The sequence below is a fragment of the Loxodonta africana genome, chromosome 7, assembly GCF_030014295.1.
Source record: "Loxodonta africana isolate mLoxAfr1 chromosome 7, mLoxAfr1.hap2, whole genome shotgun sequence".
In the NCBI taxonomy this organism is placed as follows: Eukaryota; Metazoa; Chordata; class Mammalia; order Proboscidea; family Elephantidae; genus Loxodonta; species Loxodonta africana.
Window position 1 is genome coordinate 84345689 of NC_087348.1, and position 13699 is coordinate 84359387.

The window sequence follows — 13699 nt, forward strand, 5'->3', positions numbered from 1 at the left end:
CAAAATTATCTCTTCTGATCATCTCAGGTCATGTGAGGATTCCATGGGAGCCATATTAATTATGACCACAATTTCAGTAAGATGATCAGGTGATTACCTAGTCATTGATATGTGGGAAGCAAAGCCAAGAAGAGTAATAGAAGAAATAGGTAATAGAAGAAACATACAATGTAGATAGGGAAGCAGGAAACTCCTAGTAGGAAATGTTGAACATTAGCAAAGCTAAGAGCAGGAGATGCTATTTGCAGAAGACACCCTGTGGAAGTTCCATAGGAACAGAAGTTTATTCCATAATTTTATGGCCTTTTAATGGAATACTAAATATTTTTAAAAGGTGTAATGAAGGATAACAAAAGGATTCACTCATTGAGGCAAAATTTTCTGAAAATTATTAATATAAGTATCAATGACAGGCTGTCTTATTAATTAAAATTTTCTGTATTCTTTGAATGACATCTCTGAAGACCATAAATCTAGACATTAGTCTGAGAAAGTTATAAACACTAGTGTTTTTCCTTTTTTCAGCATACATATACACAGTAGATTCTCAGTTCATGGAAAATTTAGGTAACAGATGCAGAAAAGGAGAAAAATAAGAAACGGCTCTGGTTTTTTGTAAGAGATATAACCCTATAATCTGTGTTTGTAAGTAAAATATGGGGAAATTATGTCTCTCAATTCAGATAATTATATTCTAAAATGGGGCAGCATGTGAGCAGTTGGTATACAGGGAGAGCATTATATGAATAACCAAGCAGAAATAATTGGAAGATAATTACAGACCGAGGAAATTTTGAGGTTGTCTGTTTTATGTCATTAGCATTTAGTGAACTGACTAAATCAGAATTCTGAACATATGTCTTCCCCACTTCCCATACATTCAAAAGTATACTACTGATTTCACTTCTCCCGTATCTTTCAAAAGACTCCAGTCCCCCTGGAGCCATGAAGGTTGGAAGAACCCCTGTAAGTATTGCCCTGAGATAATCATTAAACCTTAAATCAAAAATATCCACCAATGTCTTCTTAAAACCAAGCAATAGTTTAGTACAAAATGTCTGCCTTGAGCATTATGCTCTTTTAAGAACTACTTACACAGGATCAAAGTGACAACAGCAGCTCAAAAGATTAGATGGGAACCTTGGGGGGCAGTGAATTTGTATTAATGGAGGACCAATAACTCAGAAAAGGAGGGTGAGCATTGTTGCACAACTCAAAGAATGTAATCAATGTCACTAAAAAGTACTTGTAGAAACTCTTGAAGTGGTATGTCTTGTTGTGTATATTCTCAACAAAATATTTTTTTAAATAATAAAAATTACCCAAAATAGCCAAAACTCAAAAAAACACAAAAGTCCATCAACTGATAAACATAAATAAAACGTGGTGTACCCATACAGTGGAATATCACTGAGCAATAAAAATAAGTGAAGTACTGATATATTCTATAACATGAATCTTGAAAACATTTTGCTAAGTGAAAGAAGCCAGACACAGAGAGAATCACATATTGCAGGATTCCACTTATATAAAATGTCCACAATAGGCAAATTCACAGAGGTATAAAGTAGATTAGTGGTTCCCAGGAGATGAAGTGGTGTAGGGGATTTAGGTGTTGATGGCTAAGGAGTGTGAGATTTCTTTCAGGGGTAATAAGTTTGTTCTAAAATTGATTGTGGTGATGAACTCACAACTTTGTGAATACACTAAAAGCCATTGACTTGTACACTTTAAATTGTAAATTGTATCTTAATAAAGCTATTAAAATAAATAAATTTATCATCAGAGCAAAAAAAGAAAATGGTACATCTGTCTCATCCTAATGGGCTAGTTTAAAGCACCACCATTTCTTGGGTTGATAACAGCACAGTATTTTCTAGCGCTTCAGACCATGAGCTCTGCTGTCAGACAACTCGTGGTGAAACCCAGTTTTACTAGATTTTCATGTGTAGTTGAAGAAAAGTCAGTAACAAACATTACATTTTAGCTATGGGACCTTTCAAAGTAAATTAACATCTATATTCCTAAAGTTTTCATTTATAAAATACAGATAATGAAGATAAATAACCAGTATATCCGTTGTTAGTTTTAAAACTGGTGATATTTTAAAATCTTTAGAACAAAAATGTTATGTTATCCATCATTCTTTAGAGAGCAGACAGACTGTTTCTTCTAAAACGTGTATCAAATAGATTCAGGCTGAAATCCAAATGCTTTCAGTAGTGTTAGGGTCCTTTTTACTTGTGATCCTATTCATTCCCCAAGCTTTATCCTTTGTCTTCTTTTCCCAAAGCTTGCCCCTTGTTTCCTCTCCTCTTCTATCCCTTCTCTTTCCCTTTGTCTGTCACCAAGCCCTAGAAGTGCCCCAGTGAGCTGGGAGCCAGGGAAGACTCACCAGACTGAGCACCAGGCTAGTGTCCTGTCTCCGTTTTGTCTCCCTCTCCTCAGTCTTTATGAGGACACTGCACTTTGCCTGGGAGAAATTTTCACAAGAAAATCCCCTAGAGCTAGTTTTGTAAAGGTCACAGAGTCTCTGAGGATTCTGATTTCTAATCTCGCTCTCAATCAGGGACAGAAGGCTATTAGGGAGCCCTGGTTTCTAAGTAAGGGGTCATGGTGGTGCAATGGTTAAGCACTTGGCTGCTAACTGAAATGATCACAGTTTCAAACCCACCAGCCTCACTCCACAAGAGAAAGATGTGGCAGTCGACTTCCTTAAAGATTATAGTCCTGGAAAATCTATGGAGCAGTTCTACTCTGTTCTATATGGTCATTATGAATGGGAATCAACTCCACAGCAATTAAGGAAACGAAGGCAGAAGAGCGATGCTTCATGATCATCTTGGATATGTCCAAGGATATTTTGTTACTCACTCTGTGTTAGAGCCAGGGCTTCTAACCTGTCCATTCTGTTTTGACACCCTGTTGAGAATTTGCATTTCCGCCCCAGATATACTGAATCAGAATGTACATTTAACATTCTGTACATAATGGATATATAAGAATCACCTGGGGATCTATAAGAATTACCTGAGGATCCATAAGAATCACCTGGGGATCTTGTTAAAATGTAGATTTTGATATAGTATATCTGGGGTGAAAATGCAAATTCTCCTCAGGGAGTCCAACTGAAATGAATGAGTTTTAAACGCTGCTTAGAGCACACAGTGATTGACACAGCACATTATCTCACCATCCCTGACCATCATTTAGGGATGTGTGTTCAAGAACAAGGTCACCTGAGCAGAAATTCTCTGTTCTGCTTGTAGCTCTATCATTTTACTAACTAAAGTGGCATTGGGTAGGTAATAATTTCTTAACTCTGCTGCCTCTCTCTTTTTTTTTTTTTTTTTCCTGTCACTCCCTTTTTATGTCTGGCTAACCCATTTCTCATTTATGGTTAACCTCAAATTGCAATCATTTACTCTTCCATATATTTTAAGGATTTGTAATGCTGTGATTAAATTTGTAGATGTTTTCTAATGTGCAAAAATAACAGAAAAGTATATAATCAATCCCTATGTACTCACCACTAAGTTTAAGCTGATGTTGCAGTTTGTTTTATTTGTTTCAGCAAACACTACTTAACACTGAAAAAAAAAAAAAATTTACAGGGGCATGTATGCCCCTACAGTCTTTTTCCTATTCCTTCCTCCCCAGAAATGATAACCTACCAATATATATCAAAAGTTGAGTGTATATGAATGTACCCAATTGGCAAGACTCTTTCCAAAATTGAACAATGTACTCTGCCTGGAGTATTATCCTGTCTCCCTTTATATCTTATACCTCCTTCAGTTTTTTTTTTTTTTTAAAAGTCACTTTCTCATGGACTCTCCGTAGTCCTTAAATCTGTGTTACACACCTATGTGCATTTAAGTTTAGAGGGTAGCTCTCTATTTAAAGCCAGTTACCTCTTGTCCATTCTGACTCCTGTTGACCCCATCTGTGTCTAAGTATGACTGTACTTCATAGAGTTTTCAATGGCTAATGTTTTGGAAGTAGATTGCCATGCCTTTCTTCTAAGGTGCCTCTGGGAGGACTTCAGCCACCAGCTTTTCAGTTAGCAGCCAAATATTAACCATTTAATATTGGTTCTCCAGATTCCTATTTATTTACCCAATTTTCCCTTAGTCCTCACCTTGACCTACTCTGAAAAATTCAAATAAAACAAGAAAAAAGCAAGAAGCCAAACCATACATCCAGTTCAAATAATCTTGCTTATACTTAAATGCATCAGAGTATACTACCTATTTTCCCCAACTTAGAACTGAACCTGGTCACACCATAAAAAAAAGAGGCCAAATTGACTCATCCATGTGATCAATTTTGTAAGATGAATTGATAGGTCTATGAGAGAAGACTTAGCTGGCCTTGACAGATAGGATCCACTTACTTTTTTTTTTTTTTTGGTTTATTTCATGGGGACTTAAAATAGATCTGTTTACAAGACATGTGTAAGAAATACATGCCTTAGCCTACATTTCACAGGAAAAGTAAAACAAACAAAAACAAGCAAACCAATAAAAACTGAGTTCTCGGGCTCCTTTAAGGTATACAAGTTTAGGAACAAAATGAAAAACACTGATTCATAGGACAAGGAGGCATTAGAAAGAAGCCCACAACAGGTGCAAAGGATAGCTCAATTTCTGAGACAATTACCTGAGAGTTCTTCTCATGATTGTACAATAGAGACAAAAGTGGTGAAAACAGATAGTGATTTAAGCAGCCAAGCCTGCCTCCAATTGGCCGAATTAGTTGCACTGGCATGACTTCCTCCAGACTTCCTGACTGCCCTTAAGCACTGGGGGTAGTCCCAAGATGTCACGAACAAAGAAGCTATGACATGTGAGACATAAGGTGCTTGGCTCAGGTAAAAGGTGTGGCTATTTCCGGTTGCAGTTGTGTGAAGTGAGATGGAGCACATACCGTGCTGGTTGCTGCAGTGGTAGATGGAACAAAAAAGTGGTGAGAAAACTATTCAGAAAAACAAGGACAGAGGTTCCTTATGCAGTACATTCCTTGTACCACTCAAACCGACTTTTTCTTTTTTTGCATTATATTGGAATCCATGCTACAGCATGGGGCCAAGTTTTTGTGAAAACAAGATGTTCTCACTTGTTTTCCAAGAGTGGGAGTACCAGTCTATTTAGTCATAGAGTCTTCTTCAAGTTAGCAAAAAAAAAAAAGTAGTCTAAGAATCAAGGCAGAAGTTTAGTGAAGTAAACTGCATTCCTTGCTCATACATAGGGTAATAAGGGAGTAATTATTATTATTCATCTCCCTCCCCCTCAATTACCCATTCTAGATTTTCGTGACCCAGAGCTGGCAAGTCCAACAGTCTGGGTTGTTTGCATGGTGGGTGCCACTAGTTAGGCTGTGGGGTTGGCAATTGCCCATTGCCTGCAATCATTGGGCATGGAAGCATCAAGAAATATCCCAATGATTTCCCAGAATTTCAGACATACATCTCTCTGTCCCTCTTATGTAGCAGCAATTCTGGCTTCTTATGAAAATTAGGGTTAATTACCACCACCTGTAGAGCAAATCCTTTACTTGTCTTTGTCCCTCGGTGGTGCAGATGATTTGCACTCAACTACTAACCTAAAATTTGATGGTTTGACCTACTCAGTGGCACCATGAAGAATGGCCTGGCAATCTGCTTCCATAGAGATTACAGCAAGAAAATCTTATAGATTTTCCCAGTAACACGTGGATCCTCTGTCACACATGGGTCGCAATGAATCAGAATTGACCCCGTGGCAATAGTAAGAAGTGCCCTATCAGACTAACCCATAAAACCCATTGTCATAAAGCTAGTTCTGACTCATAGCGACACTACAAGACAGAGTGGAACTACTCCACGGTGTTTCCAAGCAGCACCTGGTGGATTCGAACTGCTGATCTTTTGGTTAGCAGCCAAAGGCTTAACCACTCGACCACCAGGGCTCCGCCTAATCAGACTAGGTACTAATAACAGCTTCAAGTTCCTCCTGACCCTTCCTGCATTTCTTGGTGAATGTAATCACCCCCTGGGAATCAGAATCTCTAGTCAACAAAACCTAAGGTTTTAGGGATAGGAGGAAAAACTCTGGTAGTGTTGGTGAGAAGGGCTGATCCTACCTGGAGCTCTTGTTTCAGATGCCATGCATTCTCACACACACACTGGGGACAGAGCACCACAGGTCAGCTGTTGGCTGACAGCTCCCCAATGCCTTTCCGTCCCTGACTCAGAGCCAGATTAGAAACTAGAATTCTCAGAGTCAGTGGCCTTTACAAAACTAGCTCTAGGGAATTTTCTTTTGAAAGCTCTTCACAGGCAAAGAGCAGTGTCTTCATAAAGACTGAGAAGAGGAAGACAAAACGGAGAGAGGACTCCATCCTGGTGCTCAGTCTGGTGAGTCTTCCCTGTATCTCAGCCTATTGGGCACCATTAGGTCCTGTTGATGAACAAAGGTAAAGAGGAGGGGAGATGGAAGAGAAGGTGAGAAGACAAGGGGCAAGCTTTGGGAAAAGAAGACTAAGGATGAAGCTTAGGGAATGAAGAGGGTCACAATTAGAAAGGGCCCTAATACTACTGAAAGCATTTGGATTTCAGCCTGAATCCATTTGGTGGGCATTTTAGAAAAATCAGTCTGCCTGCTGTCTAAAGAACGATGGATAACAATGTCTACAGAATATAATTTGAAGTGCTTTAAAGAGATTATCTGTTTTAACATTAACGATTAGTTAAAGGGTTGTATATCTCTATTATTTATATTTCACAGATAAAGAAATTGAGGATTATAGATGTTAACTTCCTTGTGAAAGGTCACACAGCTAATAAGCAATTCCTATTATTTATTTTCCTTTGACAACAGAGAAAATAGTGAAACTGGGCTACAGCACAATTAGTCTGACTGCAGACTCTTAAGCATTAGAAAATACTGTCCTGTAATCAACCAACAACAAACAACAATCAACCAAAGAAACGACTATAGTTTAAACCAATCCCATTAGGGTAGAGACAAATGTACTTATTTTATTGATCAATAGTATTTTTCTTCAAATGGATGGTTGTTATTCGGTACCATCAAGTTGGTTCCGACTCATAGAGACATATGTTCACCAGAATGAAACACTGCCCTGTTCTGTGACATCCTCACAATAGTTGTTACACTTGAGCCTATTGTTGCAACCACATTGTCAATCCATCCTGTTGAAGGCTTTCCTCTTCTCTGCTGATCCTCTGCTTTTCCAAGCATGATGTCCTTCTCCGGGGACTGGTCCCTCCTGGTAACATGTCCAAAGCACATGAGAGGAAGTCTCATCATCCTCGCTCCTAAGGAGCATTCTGGCTCTACTCCTTCTAAGACAGATTTGTTTTTTCTCTGGCAGTCCATGGTATGCTTAGTATTCTTCACCAACACCATAATTCAAAGGCTTCAATTCAAATGGGTGGAGAAGGGAAAAGACGATTTTCATATGTCTGAATTGTACAATTCATTGAATGGTAATGATGTTTGTTTAGACAGACAACAGCAAAAGTAAAATTAAATTTAGGATTGGGTTTGTCAAAGGCACGGTAAGAAATTAAATTTTAGAAGTATTTAAGTTGTAGTAGCTTTATGAAAACGTGATTATAATTACAAGGGATGTTTCTGTATCATTTCTCATAACTCCATATGTAATTATCTCATTAAATTTCATTAAAATAAATAAAATGCAATTCCCTGTTTGAACATAGTGAATATTTGTATAATCAGAATCATTTCCGTGAATGTTTGGCACAGTGGCAAATACCAGGTCCCCAAATATACAATGCATTCTGATAAAGACCTCAGGGCTCCTTTATTTTCCTAATAGCCTATATGAATATTTGGAAAGCTCTGAGTTCTAGAATCAGGCTTTGAGACTACTAATTTGTTGTTGTTGCCCTCAAGTCAGCTCTGACTTACGGTGATCCCATGTCTAACAGAACATAATGTTGCCCAGTCCTGCACCATCTTCAAGGTAGTTGGCATATTCAAGTCCACTGTTTCAGCTACTATGTGTTTTGAGTGTCTTCTAACACAGTGGATTCATCTTCCAGTACTATACTAGACAATATTGTGTCGTGAGACCCAGGGCTTATTTGGCTACTTTTCAGAAGTATACTAACAGGCCTTTCTTCCTAGTCTTAGTTTGGAAACTCTTCTGAAACTTATCCATCTTGAGTAACCCTGCTGGTACTTGAAATATTGGTGGTACAGCTTCCGGCATCATAGCAACACACAAGCCATCAAGGTACAAGAAAGTGACAAATGGGTTGTGGTATTCTGTAATGATCAAATATTAAAAGAGGACCAATTTTAATTATTTAAAATGATTTTTAACATTTTGGTATAAATTTTTACCAGCCTGCACATTTATTGAATATTTATTATACGTCTTGTATGTTAATCCCTGTGTACTGTTATTCAATCAACCGAAAATAATGGCCACCTTTATATTTAAGACCCTGGTGGCGTAGTGGTCAACTGCTATGGCTGCTAACCAAATGGTCGGCAGTTCAAATCTACCAGGCGCTCCTTGGAAGCTCTATGGGGCAGTTCTACTCTGTGCCATAGGGTTCCTATGAGTTGGAATTGACTTGACAGCAAAGGGTATTCTTTTTTTTTTTTTGGTTTTATATTTAGGGGATAGGAGAATATCAAGTTGTTCAAAATTTAAAAGGGATTTTGTTAGTGATGATGTTGGTGATTAGAGAAGGTAACTAAAGAATGGAATGTTCAGGAAAAATTTTTGTGTAGTATCAGTGATAAGACTTTTTTATTAAACTAACAGAGAAGAGGATGCTAGCAAAATTGAAAGTACCGTGTAGAACATTTTATTTTAATTCACTATACAACTTTCTTTAGGGCCTTATCCTTGAGATTTCACTCATAGCTAGTGCTCTGTACATAATAAATTTCAAGTTGATAGAATTGTCTGCAGAAGAGAATGTACATAATTTTATGATGTTATTATGTTATCTTTACGTCTCCGACACTGCAGGATTATATCTGGTGCCTTGCAGACTGGGTGAGCACACATTTCTGACAACTGAAACTTATCCATTACCATATAGAATGTTGCCTATCAATGACACTCAATTCCACCCCTCGTCTTTCCTGCTGCTGGGAATCCCAGGAATGGAAACGCTCCCCATCTGGATCGGCTTTCCCTTCTGTGCTGTGTACATGATTGCACTCTTAGGGAACATCACCATTCTGTTTGTGATCCGGGCTGAGAACAGCCTCCATCAGCCCATGTTCTACTTCCTAGCCATGTTGGCCACCATTGACTTGGGCCTCTCCACAGCTACCGTCCCTAAGATGCTCGGTATCTTCTGGTTCAACCTTAGAGAGATCATTTTTAATGCCTGCCTCACCCAGATGTTTTTTATCCACAACTTCACAGTTATGGAATCAGCACTTCTCTTGGCAATGGCTTATGACCGCCATGTGGCCATCTGCAACCCACTCTGATATAGCACCATTCTCACTAACAAGGTTGTTTCTGTCATTGGTCTTGGCATATTAGTGAGGTCATTTGTTTTTGTGTTTCCATTTATATTTCTTATTATACGATTGCCCTTCTGTGGGAATCACATCATCCCCCACACCTATTGTGAACACATGGGTCTTGCTCGCTTGTCTTGTGCCAGTATCAAGATCAATATTATTTATGGTTTATGTGCCATTTGTAATCTCCTGTTTGACATCATAACCATTACTATTTCCTATGTCCAAATACTCAGTGCTGTTTTCCATCTACCTTCCCATGAAGCCCGCCTCAAGTCTCTCAGAACGTGTGGTTCACATGTTTTTGTAATTCTTGCCTTCTATACACCAGCCCTGTTTTCCTTTATGACACATCGTTTTGGCCAGAATGTCCCCCACTGTATCCACATACTTCTGGCCAATCTCTATGTCATAGTGCCACCGATGCTCAATCCTGTTATCTATGGAGTCAGAACCAAGCAGATTTATGACCATGTGAAGAAAATATTAATGTAGAAAAAAGGAAAACACGAGGAGTATTATTCGATATGGATGAGATTCGGTATGCACTTTTATGGAACTTTAGGCAGAGAAATGATTTGTTATAGAAACATATTCAGTGGGTATTTATGATTGCTGCCTTCTATAAGTATTTCAATGCACCAAATTCCCATCTGTATTTCCAACTACTTTTCTTATTACTTTTGCTACATTCTCTTGACCATATTCTATTCCTTTTATTTGACCATTTTATTCGTTTCAATGCCTTTTTGATGTTTTGATATCAACAGATTTGAATGGACACATTGTTGCTAGATTAATTGGTTTTTCGTGGAGCTTTTTTTCTTCTCCCAATATAATTAAGATCATTTTTAAAGTGTCTCTTTTTTTTCAGAAGTGCAGTATAGTAGGAATACAATGGTGACTATGTTGCTTTCCTGATTTTGTTGAATTTACAGAGTTTAAAATTGATCAGCCATCTTAACTTATAAACATCCATATTTTCCTTTTAGCATTTTTTATATAATTATATTTTATTTGCCTCCCCTTACAAAAAAATAAAGCAGCATTGAATTCCTATTTAAGGCAATCTGACAGTTTTTGTCTTTTAAATGTGCTACTTTAAAAATTTTTTTTTTACTTTTAAAAATAGACTACTTATGTACATTTAAGATAGTTACTCGTGTTTTCTATCTAATATCTTACCTTATATATTTACAGTCTGTTACACCCACATGACCTGTGAGCCATTGTCACAACGATGATTTTCCATTTTAGGATTATTTTCTTATTGTTACTACAGCATACCCCTTTGCTTTGATTTTATACATCATTTTACACTTATTTTAGCCACTGTCATAGAGATCCCCACATAACTTGTCAAACAAACAACGTCTAATATAAATTAGTAGTATTACCCCTTTGGGTGAAGAAAGGATCTTAGAACAATTTTAGCCCATTTACCCACTTTCTTACATATAATATTGGTGGAGCATTTTGCTTCTTATAAAGTTTATACCTTAAACACATTATAGTTATTGTTTTATATAGTCAGTGCTCATTTCAACGGTTGTGCGTATTTACTTCTCCATTGTTACTCATTCCTCCCTGATCTCTAAACTCCTATCTTGTAACAATCTTACTCATGCCTGAGAAATAAACTTTGATACTTCCTTTGATATTATTTTGCTGGTAATAAATTTTGTTTGCCTAAAAATGGCTTTATTTCATCTTTATTTTAAAGTCATTTTGATGTTATAGAATCCTAACTTAGATTTTTGGTTTGTCCTTTCTTTAAGAACTTTGAAAATATTATTTTCTTGCATTCTGGCTTTCCTTTTTTTGGTGAGGTGTCAGGTGTCAATTTTAACGTTGCTGTTTTAAAGATAATATATCTTTTCCCTTTGTTTGCATTTATAATATCTTTTGTGGTGTGGATTTATTTGTATTTTTCTTTTTTAAGTTTTTATTCCTTATAGAATATTTTACTTAATTTCTTTTGAAAGTTTCACTAAATGCTTAGTCATTTTTTCCATAAATATTCCCCCATTCCATTTTCTATGTGTTTTCCTATTTGACTTACAAGTTCACAGATAGATTTCATTCTCTCCATTACTCTATCAACATTTTAAAATTCCCACCCTTTTGTATCTGAAACTCTAGGTACATGTTTTATAACGCATATTCTATTTTCCTAATTCTCACTTAACCTGTGTCTAATATGTGGTTAAACCAACCTGTTTTATTCTGAGATATTTTCCTAAATCCTTTATTTTACCATAGTTCCAAATCTCTGCCAATAATTTTAATATTTTATTTTCTGTAATTTAAATACATACATTTTAAAAATCTGTTTTCTCTGTTATACATATGACCTGTGCATATAAATCTATTGCTTATGTTTTCTCTTTTTGATATATTATTATTATTATTATTGTCTCATTGTATAACTGGATTTTTTAGGTTGTTCTAGATATGGTATATTAAAAATACAGACGTTCTTTGAGACTTAGAGGAATGTCATATTCCTTCAAAACATCTTCATTCTTGCTTTCTTGTAGAAGACTAGAGGACTCAGGTTTCCTGAATCACTTCAGCCTCTGTAGGGGCTGAACCATTTGGCATCTTCCTTACTCCTGTGGTTTAGCCCGGCAGGGCTCAGGTCCAACACCTGGGTTGTTTCCCAGATGCTGATTTCCAATTTTAATCACCCCTGTCCAATAACTCTGTACAAATTTCTGCTCAGCCTTTCATCCTCTCAACTTGCTCTTTTGTAATTGTCCATTTCCCCTAGAGATAATGGTATCCTACTTGCTAGACTTAACTCTCTGTGTTACTGTTCTCCTATAACTTGACTCTGTGATTATTTAATGCTTTTATTCCTGTTTGCCTTCAGAGACTTTTAGCTTGGTTTCTAGTTTTTTCTTGGTGTAAAAACTTATGTCACTTATCTATTTCACCATCATTAAATTATCTTCTTCTATCAAATCAGCATCACAACTATCTATATTTACTAGTCTCATAACTTATGAAGTGTTTCTGAACTGAAACATCATGGATTGCTATCACACCATGATTTTCCCCTTCTGCATTGCTCATTAGTATGTTGTTGTTATTAATTGCCTGAGCTGTCCCTGACTCATGGTAATCTTATGTACAACAGAACAAAATGTTGCCTGGTCCTGCATCATCTTCACAATCATTGGTATGCTCAGGGCCATTGTTTTAGCCACTGTGTATTTTGAGTGCCTTCCAACCAAGAGGTCTCATCTTCCAGCACTATATATCTGCTGTGATCCATAGGGTTTTTATTGACTATTTTCTAAAGCAGAAACCATGGTGGCATAGTGATTAAGAGTTCGGCTGCTAACTAAATTGTAGGCAGTTCAAATCCACCAGGCGCTTCTTGGAAACCTTATGGAACAGTTCTACTCCGTCCTATAGGGTTTCTATGAGTCACAATCAACTCGACAGCAATGAGCATTTTCCAAAGTAGATGACTAAGGTGTTCTTTCCTAACCTGTCTTAGCCTGGAAGCTCTACTGAAACCATCAGGGGTGACCCTGCCGGTATTTAAAATACCAGTGGTATAGGTTTCAGCACGATAGCCAGAGGCAAGCCACCACAGAACAACAAAATGGCAGACAGGTCGTGGTATGGTAATATAATGAGCAGCATAATAAAAACATTACAATAAAGTTAATTAATTTAATCTCTTGTACAGGACTGAAATATTCTTTTATTTTTTTAACTTTAGAATTGAAACTTTACTTACATATAATTTAGATATACTAGATAAAAAATTTAGATATACTAGATAGTGTGAGGTATATCAGGAATTATATCAAGGTACCTTTGAACTGGCTTATTTAAAAATCTGAATATACAGAGGAAACCAGCAGTAGTGTCTCTAGATAATGATACAGAAATATGTTTCTTTGAGTTTTTGCAAACCTAAAGTTTCATCAGTAAGATCCATAACAAATAATGAAAAGAAGGCTTTTCTTGAAGGGTAAGTACAGAAATTGAAGAAGTAATCTAATATTCCATGGACAAACATTTGTTGAGTACTTACAATAACTCAGGAACTATGTCCCATAGAAAGCATAAGAGGTGAAAAGGCCACAGCTGTATTAGTTTTCTATTGCGGCATGATAACAAATTACCACAACCCCAGAGTTTAAAAAAACAAAATG

The 13699-nt window shown here is 36.9% G+C and overlaps 1 protein-coding gene across 1 annotated transcript; it reads left to right on the plus strand.

Annotated features, from left to right (window-relative positions):
* Positions 1-8669: 8669 nt before the first annotated feature.
* Positions 8670-10459, plus strand: LOC100673533 (olfactory receptor 52E2-like). The gene is given in 1 exon segment (XM_003421543.3): positions 8670-10459. A coding segment is annotated over 1 exon segment (1044 nt). The 5' UTR covers positions 8670-8975; the 3' UTR covers positions 10020-10459.
* The last annotated feature ends 3240 nt before the right edge of the window (positions 10460-13699 follow it).